At 42.0% G+C, this 13740-nt stretch overlaps 1 protein-coding gene and 1 pseudogene across 3 annotated transcripts in view; one reads left to right on the top strand and one right to left on the bottom strand.

The window, feature by feature from the left end:
* LOC308087919 (H-2 class II histocompatibility antigen, E-S beta chain-like) overlaps positions 1-13740 on the bottom strand; it is a 662842-nt gene that overhangs the window by 15746 nt on the left and 633356 nt on the right. Inside the window, exons 1-3 of one of the 2 annotated variants that reach the window (XM_080432166.1) lie at positions 4047-4206; positions 2455-2538; positions 1020-1277 (exon numbers count right to left, since the gene is read on the bottom strand). In XM_080432166.1, the coding sequence (XP_080288292.1) occupies positions 1020-1277; positions 2455-2521 (325 nt within the window). In that variant the 5' untranslated portion in view covers positions 2522-2538; positions 4047-4206. Of the gene's footprint in view, positions 1-1019; positions 1278-2454; positions 2539-4046; positions 4207-13740 lie in introns of those variants that run through there. The other variant, XM_080432167.1, reaches the window with a different exon arrangement.
* Positions 9314-13584, top strand: LOC308089120 (UDP-glucuronosyltransferase 2A2-like; annotated as a pseudogene). Its single transcript has 3 exons — positions 9314-9333; positions 10565-11854; positions 13525-13584. The product of its transcript is annotated as a UDP-glucuronosyltransferase 2A2-like (transcript).

The following is a 13740-nucleotide window of genomic DNA, read 5'->3' as shown; positions in this document are numbered from 1 at the left end:
TGAGCTTGTAGATCGGCTATTTTCAAATGGCCTATAGGGCTGAAGTGGTTGTATGTTTTGTAATAATGATCAAAATATACAAAGTAACTAGTAACTAAAGTTTTCAAATAATTGTAGTGGAGTAAAAGTACAATATTTGCCTCTGAGATGTAGTGGAGTAGAAGTAAAAGTATTGGAAATTGGAAATACTCGAGTAAGTACAAATGCCTCAAAATTGTACTTGAGTACATGTACTTAGTTACTCACCTCTGTAATTTAATTCATGAATCACAGGAACATTTTGATGGCAACTGTTGTATAATCGTATTATCTTGGATTTTGACATGATTTTAATTGAAAATCCAAATAAATAAAGTAAAGTGTATCAGATACGCTCAGTGGTCATTGGTCATGGGCCGCGGTAACACGCCGTCCCACCAGTCTTTTGAGCAGGAGCACGCACACGCACACGCACATGCATCGATTAAAACAACCCTTAAGTTCACACCTCAACAAAGGCTGCCGACTGCCGGGTGTCACACCAGGTGAATTAACATAGGAATGAGCCTAGATGCATATCAATTGTCCATTGTGTGACCTGTAGTGTAGGTGTTAAGCCACGTGCGCGTGACCTCTTTAAAATAGTGTCCCACCAGAGATAGATTCACCAAATCAACACTGGATACGCTTCCTCAGACGTTTTTTGGATGGTATACGCTTTAAAAAATAATAATCTGCACAGTATACTACGTATATAGTGTAACACGATAGAACACACCACTGCATCTACATAGTTGTACCATCTACACCTCACCTACAGCTCAGGCTGTACAGAGCAGATACTATCGATAGATTTGTAAAAAAAATAAATACAAATAAATAAAGCACCTTGAGCACATATTCATGTTTACTAGAAATACATATTATTTAGAAAATATTTCACCATAAATGCTTAATATACATGTTTAAACATTTTCATTAATGTTAAATATATTCAACCGTTTTAGTTAATAACTATTGTGTTCATAGTATTCATGTACCTTTCACTGGTGGTTTCTTCAAGGCAGTGCGAACGGTGTCCAGGTTGGCTTTGCAGAGCGCCTGCAGATTCCAAGCTACTTCATAAGTTTCTGCATGGTAGGACATATGATCTACAAACGGAGGCTGAGGCTCCACCACCTTCCCTTTGTTGAAGTCTGCGTACGCCATCACTTCACCATCCAGTCCCACAATCCACTCTTTATATGGGTCTTTAACTGTGTCTGAACAGCCAGTGAGTTGAATCTCCTCATGGAACACTGGAAATAAAACAAAGTTGAAATTAAATTCAACAACAAACTTCTTCACAGTGACAATAACACATAATCATCATGTTAAACAATCATGTTTGCAGTGGTGGAAAAAGTACTCAAATATTTTACTTAAGTAAAAGTATCAATACTGCAATTTAGAAGTACTCTGTTACAAGTAAAAGTCCGGAATTACAAATTTACTTGAGTAAAAAAAAGTACAAAAGTATTGCTATAAAAATGTATTTAAAGTACCAAAAGTAGAATTATTAAAATGTTTGGAAGTAGCAGATCTACAAGCTCACAACGCGTTGCGATGCGACAGGTTGTGAGCTTGTAGATCGGCTATTTTCAAATAGCCTAGGTATGAAATAGGGCTAAAATGGTTAATGTATTTTTTGTTATACAAATGTTAAAATGTAGGCCTATACAGTATCTGCAAAGTAACTAGTAACTAAAGTTTTCAAATAATTGTAGTGGAGTAAAAGTACAATATTTTCCTGTGAGATGTAGTGGAGTAGAAGTAAAAGTAAAAGTAATGGAAATTGGAAATACTCCAGTAAAGCTAAGTATAAGTATAAGTACCTCAAAATTGTACTTGAGTAAATGTAATTAGTTACTTTACACCACTGCGTGTTTGGTTCTTATATGAAGTGAAAGGTTGGATATTAAAAGTAACTTCCTGTCAAACATTTTATTCACACTGATACAGATTCAAATGTTTTTTTCTTTGTTTTTTTTTTAAATTATGAAAGTAATTAATACGGAATGATTTATTTTATGATGTCACAACAACAGTTCCTAACATCTGTTTTAATGTTTATGTATTTGGACCAACATTCAAGATCCAATACTGTAGTAAAATGAGTGTGTGTGTGTGTGTGTGTGTGTGTGTGTGTGTGTGTGTGTGTGTGTGTGTGTGTCTGTGTGTGTGTGTGTGTGTGTGTGTGTGTGTGTGTGTGTGTGTGTGTGTGTGTGTGTGTGTGTGTGTGTGTGTGTGTGTGTGTGTGTGCGTGTGTGTGTGCGTGGTGTGTGTGTGTGTGTGTGTGTGTGTGTGTGTGTGTGTGTGTGTGTGTGTGTGTGTGTGTCATTTGTTTGTATTGTGCATTGTTCATATTTATTTTTATATAATAACAGTAGATATAAATGTATATATTATATAATAACATAAATATAATGTACTTACTTCCTGGGATCGCTTTGACATGAAGTACAGAGGAGAGGATGAGGAGGGTGGCTGTAATCTTCATCATCACTGATCAAAACTGAACTGAATTTAATAGATGAGAATGAACAGATGAGAATAAACAGATGAGAATAAACAGATGAGAATAAACAGATCAGAATAAACAGATCAGAATAAACAGATGTTTACTGAAAGAGAAGTTCTGGAGTCTGAAAGAGAATGAAGGAGGACTCGTTCTCTAGTTCAGAAGAATCAGCCAATCAGATTAAAGATATGATGTTACATCATCTGTTTCCAAGAAGACGACAGTCTGAATTATTGCACATATGAACAGTATATAGCTGCTGCTTATGCACCTTATGTCTCCTCATGTACATACTGTACCTTATGCACCTTATGTCTCCTCATATACATGCTTTACCTTATGCACCTTATGTCTAACCTCATGTACATACTGTACCTTATGCACCTTATACCTATGCACCGTATGTCTCCTCATGTACATACTGTACCTTATTCACCTTGTCTTCTCAAGTACATAATGTACCTTATGCACCTTATGTCTAACCTCATGTACATACTGTACCGTATGCACCTTATGTCTAACCTCATGTACATACTCTATGTAAATATCTTTGTTTAATTCATCCTTTATTCTCTCCTTAACCCCCCCCCCCCCCCCCGTCTTCTTTTCTTTCTATTTGTGAAAATAACTAAAGCACTGGAGCTGCACAAAAAAATAAAATAAAATAAAAAGACAGAAAGAAAGAAAGGGGGACAACTTGAATCAGAAAGTAAAATATCTGGTCACTTAAGAAGAGAAAACCCAAATAAAATGCTGGAGCACTCCACTGGTCTACTATGCACATAATGTATTATTATGCAGGGTGACAAGGGGGTGTGGTCTCTGAAGACCATATTCACACGGCGGCCATTTTGCTATTAAGTTAATGAAATGGCACCCCGCTTCTTCAATGCAAAAATGTCCGCCATGTGAATATGTTCTATTATTTCCAATTCCATAGTGTAAAATAATACCAGTCAGAGTTCCATAGCTTTTGTCTCCCCCCCTCCCCACCTCCCCCTCCAACAAAATCTTGCCCCCCCTACTGACAGAGGCTAAAATCGCTTGCTGTGTGTGTGTGTGTGTGTGTGTGTGTGTGTGTGTGTGTGTGTGTGTGTGTGTGTGTGTGTGTGTGTGTGTGTGTGTGTGTGTGTGGTGTGTGTGTGTGTGTGTGTGTGTGTGTGTGTGTGTGCGTGTGTGTGTGTTCAGCGTCACTGGTAAAATGCTGATCATGTTCAATAAGCATCAATCCATGCCTCATTACATCTCACTGCTGAAACCATCAAATGTCTTTAAAAACACACTGGTCATGGGATCAAAGTGTGTGTGTGTGTGTGTGTGTGTGTGTGTGTGTGTGTGTGTGTGTGTGTGTGTGTGTGTGTGTGTGTGTGTGTGTGTGTGTGTGTGTGGGCGGGTGGGTGGGTGTGTGTGTGTCATTTGTTTGTATTGTGCATCGTTCATAATAGTGGTTTATAACAGTAGATAGACATGTATATATTATATAATAACATAAATATAATGTACTTACTTCGTGGGATCGCTTTGACATGAAGTACAGAGGAGAGGATGAGGAGGGTGGCTGTAATCTTTATCATCACTGATTAAAACTGAACTGAATTTAATAGATGAGAATAAACAGATGAAAATAAACAGATGAGAATAAACAGATCAGAATAAACAGATGTTTACTGAAAGAGAAGTTCTGGAGTCTGAAAGAGAATGAAGGAGGTCTCGTTCTTTAGTTCAGAAGAATCAGCCAATCAGATTAAAGATATGATGTTACATCATCTGTTTCTGGAAAGAGGACAGTCTGGATTATGCACATATCATGAACAGTATAGCTGCTGCTGATGCACCTTATATCTCCTCATGTACATACTGTACCTTATGCAACTTATGTCTTTGTTTAATTCATCTTTTATTCTCTGCTTGCCCCTCCCCCGTCCTCTTTTCAATCTCTTTCTGAAAACAACTAAAATGATGGAGCTGCACTAAAAATTATTTCACCCACTTCTTTACACCTTTAACCTGTGATGTGACAATAAAGATGATTCTGATTCTGTTGAAGAGAAACACTATAATTTATAAGCTAAGGAGTTCTACATTCTCACACAAAGGAGTCACATTTGACCTAATTCAACCACATCTTCTTGGTCAAAGGTCAAAGGTGACATCTTGGAGCATCAGAGTGGTTAAAGGTAGCCTGGGATCAAATACCATTTTCAGGTTTCTGGTCCGGTCTGGAGTGGAAATAACTTTAGGTCATCAGGCGGCCGGAACCCACGACCGAACCTCCAGCGCTGTGCGCCTCCAAAATGATTCCCCTAGTTTAAAACTTGTTCAGTTTGGTATAATCGTATCGTTTCTTTTGGTATAATAATGGTTTGGTATGTTCATCTTTCATTCTAACTCGTAGCGCGACTAGCGAGACTAAACGAAACTGATTCACATTATGTGGGGAACAAAAACAATGTGACACAAACCGGAACCAACCACCGGAACAAACATTGTTTTTTTCCCCCTTTTTTCTAAACCGGATCACAGGGCTCAGTTTTAGAATGAATACCAGGCTTTCCTCCAACCTGCTCATCAGAAGCAGTTAGGGGTTCAGTGCCTTGCTCAAGGACACTTCAACATGAAGCCAGGAGGAGTCAGGAATCAAACCGGGAACCTCTGTAAACTGAACTCACAGACGCTCCTCTAATCCAAGCCTCATTACATCTCACTGATGAAACCATCACGTCATGTGATCAAAGTGTTACTTCAGAGGTGTGTGTGTGTGTGTGTGTGTGTGTGTGTGTGTGTGTGTGTGTGTGTGTGTGTGTGTGTGTGTGTGTGTGTGTGTGTGTGTGTGTGTGTTTCAGCATTGCTGGTAAAATGCTGCTCATGTTCATTAAACATCAATTCAAGCCTCATTACATCTCACTGCTGAAACCATCAAATGTCTTTAAAAACACACTGGTCATGTGATCATATAGTGTCACATGAGAGGTGTGTGTGTGTGTGTGTGTGTGTGTGTGTGTGTGTGTGTGTGTGTGTGTGTGTGTGTGTGTGTGTGTGTGTGTGTGTGTGTGTGTGTGTGTGTGTGTGTGTGTGTGTGTGTGTGTGTGCGTGCGTGCGTGCGTGCGTGCGTGCGTGCGTGCGTGCGTGCGTGCGTGCGCGTGCATGTGTCGTTGAACTCACCACTGAGGCTTCTGACTGTAAAAATCAAACTTGAATTTCACTTCCTGATTCACCCAGCAGCCAATCAGAATTATTCTTTTATTAAACATCACCAGTTACTAGAGAGACATGTTGATGTCAACAACCTGACAGACTGTACATAATTATGTATTCATTTATTGTTTGTTTTATTTGACTCTTGTTGGTAATGTCAACGTGTTGCTCATGTCAATATGGACAAAAATAAATCTGATGTAATTTAAAAGTTGACAGATAGACATTTTAACAATTTATTTATGTCCAAAAAAGGGAAATTGCATACAAGGACACAAATACAGTATTACAGTAATTTACAGGTGCAGCAAGATTACATCCACAAAATCAAGTCATATGTCCTCATGATACAACAAGCATGTCACCCAGACCTCCATGGACACAAGCACCGGACTTTCACTTGTAACAGAGTACTTCTAGATTGCAGTATTGATACTTTTATTTAAGTAAAACATTTGAGTACTTTTCCCACCACTATCCACTCCAGCGTGGGCTGTCGGTATACTCCGTCGGTGAGCAGCGCCTTCTTGTATGCAAGCTTGATGATAGTGATGAAGCACACAAAGTTGTAAATGCAACTCAAATCTGCACCTAAACCTACTTAAAACCAGAGGTGACCAGGCTAAAAACCAGTGGTGACCAGGTTAAAAACCAGAGGTGACCAGGTTAAAACCAGAGGTGACCAGGTTAAAACCAGAGGTGACCAGGCCTTCAAGATGGCCCGCCCTCCCAGGCTCTGGAACAGTTATCCCGTACACATCAGAGCTGTCCAGTCCATTGTTACTTTTAAATCTCTATTAAAGACTCATTTCTTCTCCCTGGCCTTCAGTACGTTTCCCCTGACTGGTGCTAAATTAATTGTCTGTTTATATTGCATTGTATTGTTATTGTCTTTACAGCACTTTGGTTGACATGGTCATGTTAAATGTGCTATAAATACAGTTTTACTTGAGTTGAGTTGTTACATAATTATGAAGTAAAACAGTCATCTGTATTATTGAGCTTTTGTCTTGCAGTGGAAACACATTTACTGTGAATTAGTTTTGTTGAAATCAGCAAATGGGTGTGTGTGTGTGTGTGTGTGTGTGTGTGTGTGTGTGTGTGTGTGTGTGTGTGTGTGTGTGTGTGTGTGTGTGTGTGTGTGGGGGTGGGTGGGTGGGTGGGTGGGTGTGTGTGTGTGTGTGTGTGTGTGTGTGTGTGTGTGTGTGTGTGTGTGTGTGTGTGTGTGGGGGTGGGTGGGTGGGTGGGTGGGTGGGTGGGTTGGGTGTGTGTGTGTGTGTGTGTGTGTGGTGTGTGTGTGTGTGTGTGGGGGTGGGTGGGTGGGTGGGTGTGTGTGTGTGTGTGTGTGTGTGTGTGTGTGTGTGTGTGTGTGTGTGTGTGTGTGTGTGTGTGTGTGTGTGTGTGTGGGGGTGGGTGGGTGGGTGGGTGGGTGGGTGGGTGGGTGTGTGTGTGTGTGTGTGCGTGTGGTTGAAGCTTCTCACTGGAAACTCCCCAAACGTTAATTTCACTTCCTGATTCACTCAGCAGCCAATCAGAATTATTTTTTTAAACATTACCAGTTACTAGAGAGAGAGAGAGAGAGAGAGAGAGAGAGACGAGAGAGAGAGAGAGAGACGAGAGAGAGAGAGAGAGAGAGAGAGAGAGAGAGAGAGAGAGACGAGAGAGAGAGAGAGAGAGAGAGAGAGAGACAGACAGACAGACAGACAGACAGACAGACAGACAGACAGACAGACAGACAGACAGACAGACAGACAGACAGACAGACAGACAGACAGACAGACAGACAGACAGACAGACAGACAGACAGACAGACAGACAGACAGACAGACAGACAGACAGACAGACAGACAGACAGTGGCCTGACCTCTAGTAGTCGAATAGTCGACTAATTAGTCGAGGGGTGTCTGAGTCGACTACCAATCTCTTAGTCGAATTATACAAAAAAACATTAAAAAAAAAATATATATATATATTTCTTAATTATTTGACTGAGAGATATTAATTAACTAATAGTTTGGCAAAAAATAGGATATACATCATGATTTATTGGGAGAAACCAACAGTATATGTTAAATCAGACACTAAGCACCCCTACAGCCCAAATATGGAATGTTCCTCTATTGCATAACATATTATTTGCATGATTTGACTGAGAGATTGGCAGTCGAATCAGACTGATTCGACTGCCAATCTCTCAGTCGAATCATGCAATCATTGCATTAGTCGACTGCCAGTCTCTCTCTCTCTCTATGTCTCTCTCCCTCTCTCTCTCTCTCTCTCTCCATATCTGCCAGTCGACTATTGGTCGCCAATTAGATTCGACTATACAAATCCTTAGTCGGGGACAGGCCTACAGACAGGCAGTTTGTTGTCACATGATCTAGAAGCTTCTATCACTTAAAGGACAAGACCACCAGGGGGGTCAATTGGCGAACGCGCGCGTGTGCATGCGTGAGGTGTCCTCTTTTTGGGAATTCAGAATATGTTCACCCTAATTCATTGCCATCCACCTCTACAAAGACTAACCAATTTCAGAAGACTGAAATGGGACCTAAAAACTAAATGGTGTGTTATTCAAAAGACTAAAACTAAGACTAAATCAGAATTTACTGTCAAAATGAACACTGATCACCATAAAGGACACAAAGGGGAAACCCATCAGAAAGAATCTGTCTTGACAGATCATGCAGGAGGACATCAAGGTAACAGAGCTGACCAGGGTTGGATTTTGACCAGTGGAGATATGTTTTATCCACGCTTCTGGTCCAGTACCGCGGGAAGTAGGGGTAGGGGGGGTACGGCCAGCCCCCCCTCCCCCCAGGTACCGAATTTAGGTGAACCGAATAAACCGAATTTAGGTAAAAAAATAATAAAAAAAAGCCGACCAAAACCGCGGAAAAAGAATTGCGCGCGGCATACCGCACCCTTAACCTAAAAGGTCTTCCCGCCGAATCCCGCGGCTATGTTCTGGTCAGACTAATTAACTAACCCACACTCTCTCTCTCTCTCTCTCTCTCTCTCTCTCTCTCTCTCCCCCTCTCTCTATCATATCTCTGCTGTCTGGCAGAAACCAGCTAACTCCAAAATGTTCTTTTTTTCAGGAAATGAAAAAAACTGGAGTTAGGAGGTTTTGTTCATCATTGATAAGAACAGCTGAATGGACCTCCAAGCTCACAATGAGGTTGGAGGTCAAAAAGGGGGTGGAGCCTGGAGTCTGCAAAACTAGCTAACTCCGGTTGAGTTAGCTGGTTTATTTTTCATTGGTTCAATATATTTTTACCAACACACAGACGTAAAGGGTGTTCAATGGCCCTTGATTTATGGGGAAAAAAAATGCAAAAGCGTCAAAATGGAGTTGGCTGGTTTTCTGCCGGACAGCAACGATATGTTTGATAATATCACAATTTAATAAAAAGATGTATGTGTATGTTAACCACATTAAACCCTGGCGTCCCTACTTTGGTCAAATTTGCAAAGAATATATCTACAGTACAAGCTAAAGTGTTGTGAGCTTGTAGATCAGCTAATTTAGCTATTTGTCATAAGAGGAAGAAGTATAGACTAAAAGTGCTTACGTAAATGTCCACCGTCAGTATCACGTCAGTATCACGTCAGTATCACGTCAGTATCACGTCATTATCATGGTCAGTATCACGTCCTTATCATGGTCATTATCATGGTCATTATCATGGTCAGTATCATGGTCAGTATCATCATGGTCAGTATCATGGCCATGTGAACTCCATGCACAGCCCCTTTGTCACACCCACTACATAAGTATAAAACAGTGTTGCCAGATTTTGCAAGAGACATAAGCAACCAGGTCTATGAAAACAAGCCCAAAAGAAGTGACTATAGGCCACATGAGCACTTCAAACCTATATATAAATCTGCTATTTGAAAATAGCCGATCTACAAGCTCACAGCTTGTAGATTGGCTACGGTATTTTCAAAAAGATCTTGAGGAAAAAAACATACACAACAACAACACAAATACTGGGTCCCTTGCTCAAAAGTATAATTTCAGGTGAGGGTCTGTGGACAAATACACATACATTTGGGGGTCCTTGACATAAAACATTTTGAGAAAAATGTGGGAACAAGCCCAAATAAGCATCTAGTCTACCGGTACACTTTAGAAACAAGCACCAAAGAAACCGCAACCAATTTGCTTAAAATAAGCATACCTGGCAACACTGGTATAAAGAGGGCAGGCAGGCAGGCAGGCAGGCAGGCAGGCAGGCAGACAGACAGACAGACAGACAGACAGACAGACAGACAGACAGACAGACAGACAACATATAGTCTTATACTGTTGTTGGCCACTGAACAGCTCCACAGGAGCAGTCGGTGAGTTCAGTGCCTCCTACCCGCCTATGAGCACTCATCCTATGAGCACTCATCCTATGAGCACTCATCCTGGGCATAGAAGTGGAGCCGAGGATAATAACGTCCTTAACTAATGATATCGTCTCTGTCGGGTGGAAACCTCATATGTCCAAAACTGATACTTTTCAGGATTCAAAAACAAATGAATAACAACGGTAGCAGATCTACAAGCTCGAAACACTGCTACTTTTGATGCTTTTGTGGGACGCTGTGGTATGATCAAGTATAGGCCGTTAATATACGGGGAAAAAACTATTATTAAACGTTAAAATATGGAGATAAGAGGTTTCTGCTCGACAGTGGCGATATATTGGTTTTATCCCACTCACGCTGTTATCTAGTGTGAAGTGAGAGTAAAGTGCAGTATTAGTTAATCAGTGATCCATTACAAAACGTTAACTTCTGTGCCTTCTCGCTCATCATTGTGATCTCTCTCCTCAGAGATGGGCCAGCTAATGCTCATAGCGTTTGCTACACTCCTGTGTTGTTCCACGCCCGCTCGTGGAGCGGCGGTAAAGTCCTGGTGTACTCTGGCGAGGGAAGCCTTTGGATCAACATGAAAGTCATCGTTGAAGAGCTGCACTCCAGAGGCCACGAGGTCACGGTGATAAGGCCCTCAAACAGCTGGTACATCAAGCCGGACTCCCCTCACTACGACACCGTCACGGTCGACTTCCACGGCGCCGGCGACGAGGAGTTCTTCGGAACGATCGTGGCGAGGATGGTGAACCTGAGGCGGGACGGTTCCTCGATTTGGGCTCGCATGGCAAGCGAATGGGAATTAGTGAACAACTTCTATGAGATGTTGAAAGCCTCAGTTCAGACGATGGAGATTGTTTTTGAAGACGGTGAAATGATGAAGCGTCTCCAGGACGCTAAGTATGACATGGTTTTGACGGATCCAGTGGGGCCGCGGCCGATGTTGGCCCATCGTCTCGGTCTTCCTCTGGTCCTCAGTGCCAGGTGGACCGTCCAAGGGGAGGCGCACGATCTCATCGCCCCCTGTCCCCTCTCCTATGTCCCAGTCCCCGATTCCATGCTGACGGACAAGATGACATTTCCCCAACGAATCAAAAACGCACTTTTCTACCTTTTAACGCGCATTCAATATGCATATATGTCAGACAGCCTCTACACGGCGTTCGTTCACCGTTACTTCGGCCCCGACGTCAATTATATCGAGCTCTTCCAGGCGGCGGACATCTGGCTGATGAGAAGCGACTTTACCTTTGAATACCCTCGCCCCACCATGCCTAACGTCGTGTACATGCAAGGTTGGCAGTGCAAGCCCTCCGAGCCTCTCCCTCCACATCTGGAGGACTTTGTCCAGAGTTCCGGAGAACACGGGGTCGTCGTGATGACACTGGGCTCCTTCATCGGAAAGGTCCCCGAGGACGTTACGGAGGCCATCGCGGCGGCCTTCGCCCGATTGCCGCAGAAGGTGATCTGGAGGCACACCGGCGGGAGACCGTCAACCCTGGGGAACAACACCTTGGTCGTCGACTGGTTGCCCCAGAAGGACCTCTTGGGCCACCCCAAGACCAGAGTGTTTGTGGCCCACGGAGGCACCAACGGAATCCAGGAGGCCATTTACCATGGCGTTCCTTTGGTCGGTCTGCCTATCCTGGGCGACCAGGAAGACAACATGAACAGGATGGAAGCAAAGGGCGTAGCCAAGGTAGTCGATATCGGCACAATAAACGAAGACAACTTCCTGGAAGCGTTAAGGAGGTCCTTCAAACATATTTATATTCAAAGATTTGCAGAAATCTTCCACGATTAAAAACAAAACAAAAAAGCAGATCTACAAGCTCATAGCGCGGCACATGGTGCCTCGCTATGAGCTTGTAGATCTACTATTTTTGAACAGCCCAAGAAATCTTAAAATGACACAGATGTGTTCCCGGTCCTGATGGATTAAGATGCTCAGGAGGTCAGTGTCCAGATGGACCCTCGCAGGTCTATAACTCTAGAGAGAGTAAAGGATTTGATTACTATCTGCTCTGTCTGGATTACACATGTCTCCTGAGAGCTGATGAGTGGAGGAGGCTGCCTGTTGCCAGGCTGTATATTCACTGATAAGTGGTGGAAAAGATACTCAAATGTTTTACTTAAGTAAAAGTATCAATACTGCAATGTAGAAACACTCTGTTACAAGTAACAGTCTGGTAATCAAAATTGTTTTTATATACAAAAGTAAATGTACTCATTATGCAAAATGTCCCATTTCACAAGCTTTCAAATGTATACATTGTATAAAGATATTTTGAAAATAGCAGATCTACAAGCTCACAATGCGTCGCACCATGACATGTGAGCTTGTAGATCGGCTATTTTCAAATAGCCTACGTATATGGCTGAAGAGGTTAATGTATGTTTATGTTGATAATGATTTTTGTGGAGTAAAAGTACAAGTATTGAAAACCGTAAATACTCCAGTAAAGTAAAAATCACACCCAGTGTGAAGTGGGCGGTGTGGTCATCACAGTGGTCATCACAGTGATGGAAGCTCCAGGACCTAGGGGTGACAGTGGCTCAGGGGGTAGAGTGGCCGCTAGAGCGGCCGGATGGGAACCTCAAGGTTCCGAGTTCGGTCCCGGGCTCCCCAGCGTTAGTTTCAAAGTGTCCTTGAGCAAGACACTGAACCCCTAATTGCTCCAGATGAGCAGGTTGGTGCCTTGCATGGTTTCCTCCTCCATCGGTGTATGAATGTGTGTGTGAATGGGTGAATGTAATGCCTAATCTATGTAAAGCGCTTTGGATAAAAGCTCTATATAAATGCACCTGAACGTATGGAAAGCGTTCACAGGCCTCCCATCTGTTACTGTATCTTAAGTGTTATTTGGGGGCCCACTCAATCTCCTCACGGCCCACCAGTGTTAGAGATCACTATTTCCCAAACAGTGGGTCGCGAGTCGGGACCCATGTGTGTGTTACGGACCAATTTTTATGGGTTGCAAGTATTTATCCCCCTTTTTTTCATTTCCTATATAAAATAGATTATTTCAAAAATATATACAAAAAATAAGAGACACAACTTTTCATCAATTAAAAACAATTCCCACATTTTAAAAAATAAAAATCTAATAATTTCCATAAAATAAAAGTTTAAGTAGTGGAAATAGTATAGTAGTGAACGCTTCGTGCCGCATTGGTGAGCTTGTAGATCTGCTATTTTCACTAGTTTGGGTCCCGGGCAAACTTGAGCTAAAAGTTTGGGAACCAGTCTTTTAGATCATTCACGGTCATTTCAAACTCTTCTTATACAGTATATCAGTTGAAGTGTGTTCTTTGTGCTCCAGAGGTCAACACAGCTCTAAACATTTACCTATGGACACTATGGAGCTTCTGCTTCAAAGAGAAATGACCCTCAAACTCTTCCATGTGGTTGTGTGATGGAGGGTGAGGAGGTCAAACCATCAATAGTTAAAGCAATGTTTGAGGAAGTCGTCAGTGGGTGAAGAAGAACTTTCTGGATTTTCCAAAGTCATACTGTAGCTGTTTTCAACTTGGTGTCCCTATTTATGACATGTTACTATAGGCTAAAATGTCCCAGAAAATGTCCAAAAACGTTTCACAAATTATCGGAAAAGAAACACTACTTCACAATTTTAAAA

The sequence above is a fragment of the Gymnoscopelus braueri genome, assembly GCF_963280865.1.
Source record: "Gymnoscopelus braueri genome assembly, chromosome: 7".
NCBI lineage: Eukaryota > Metazoa > Chordata > Actinopteri > Myctophiformes > Myctophidae > Gymnoscopelus > Gymnoscopelus braueri.
This window is presented reverse-complemented; position numbering and strand designations above follow the sequence as displayed.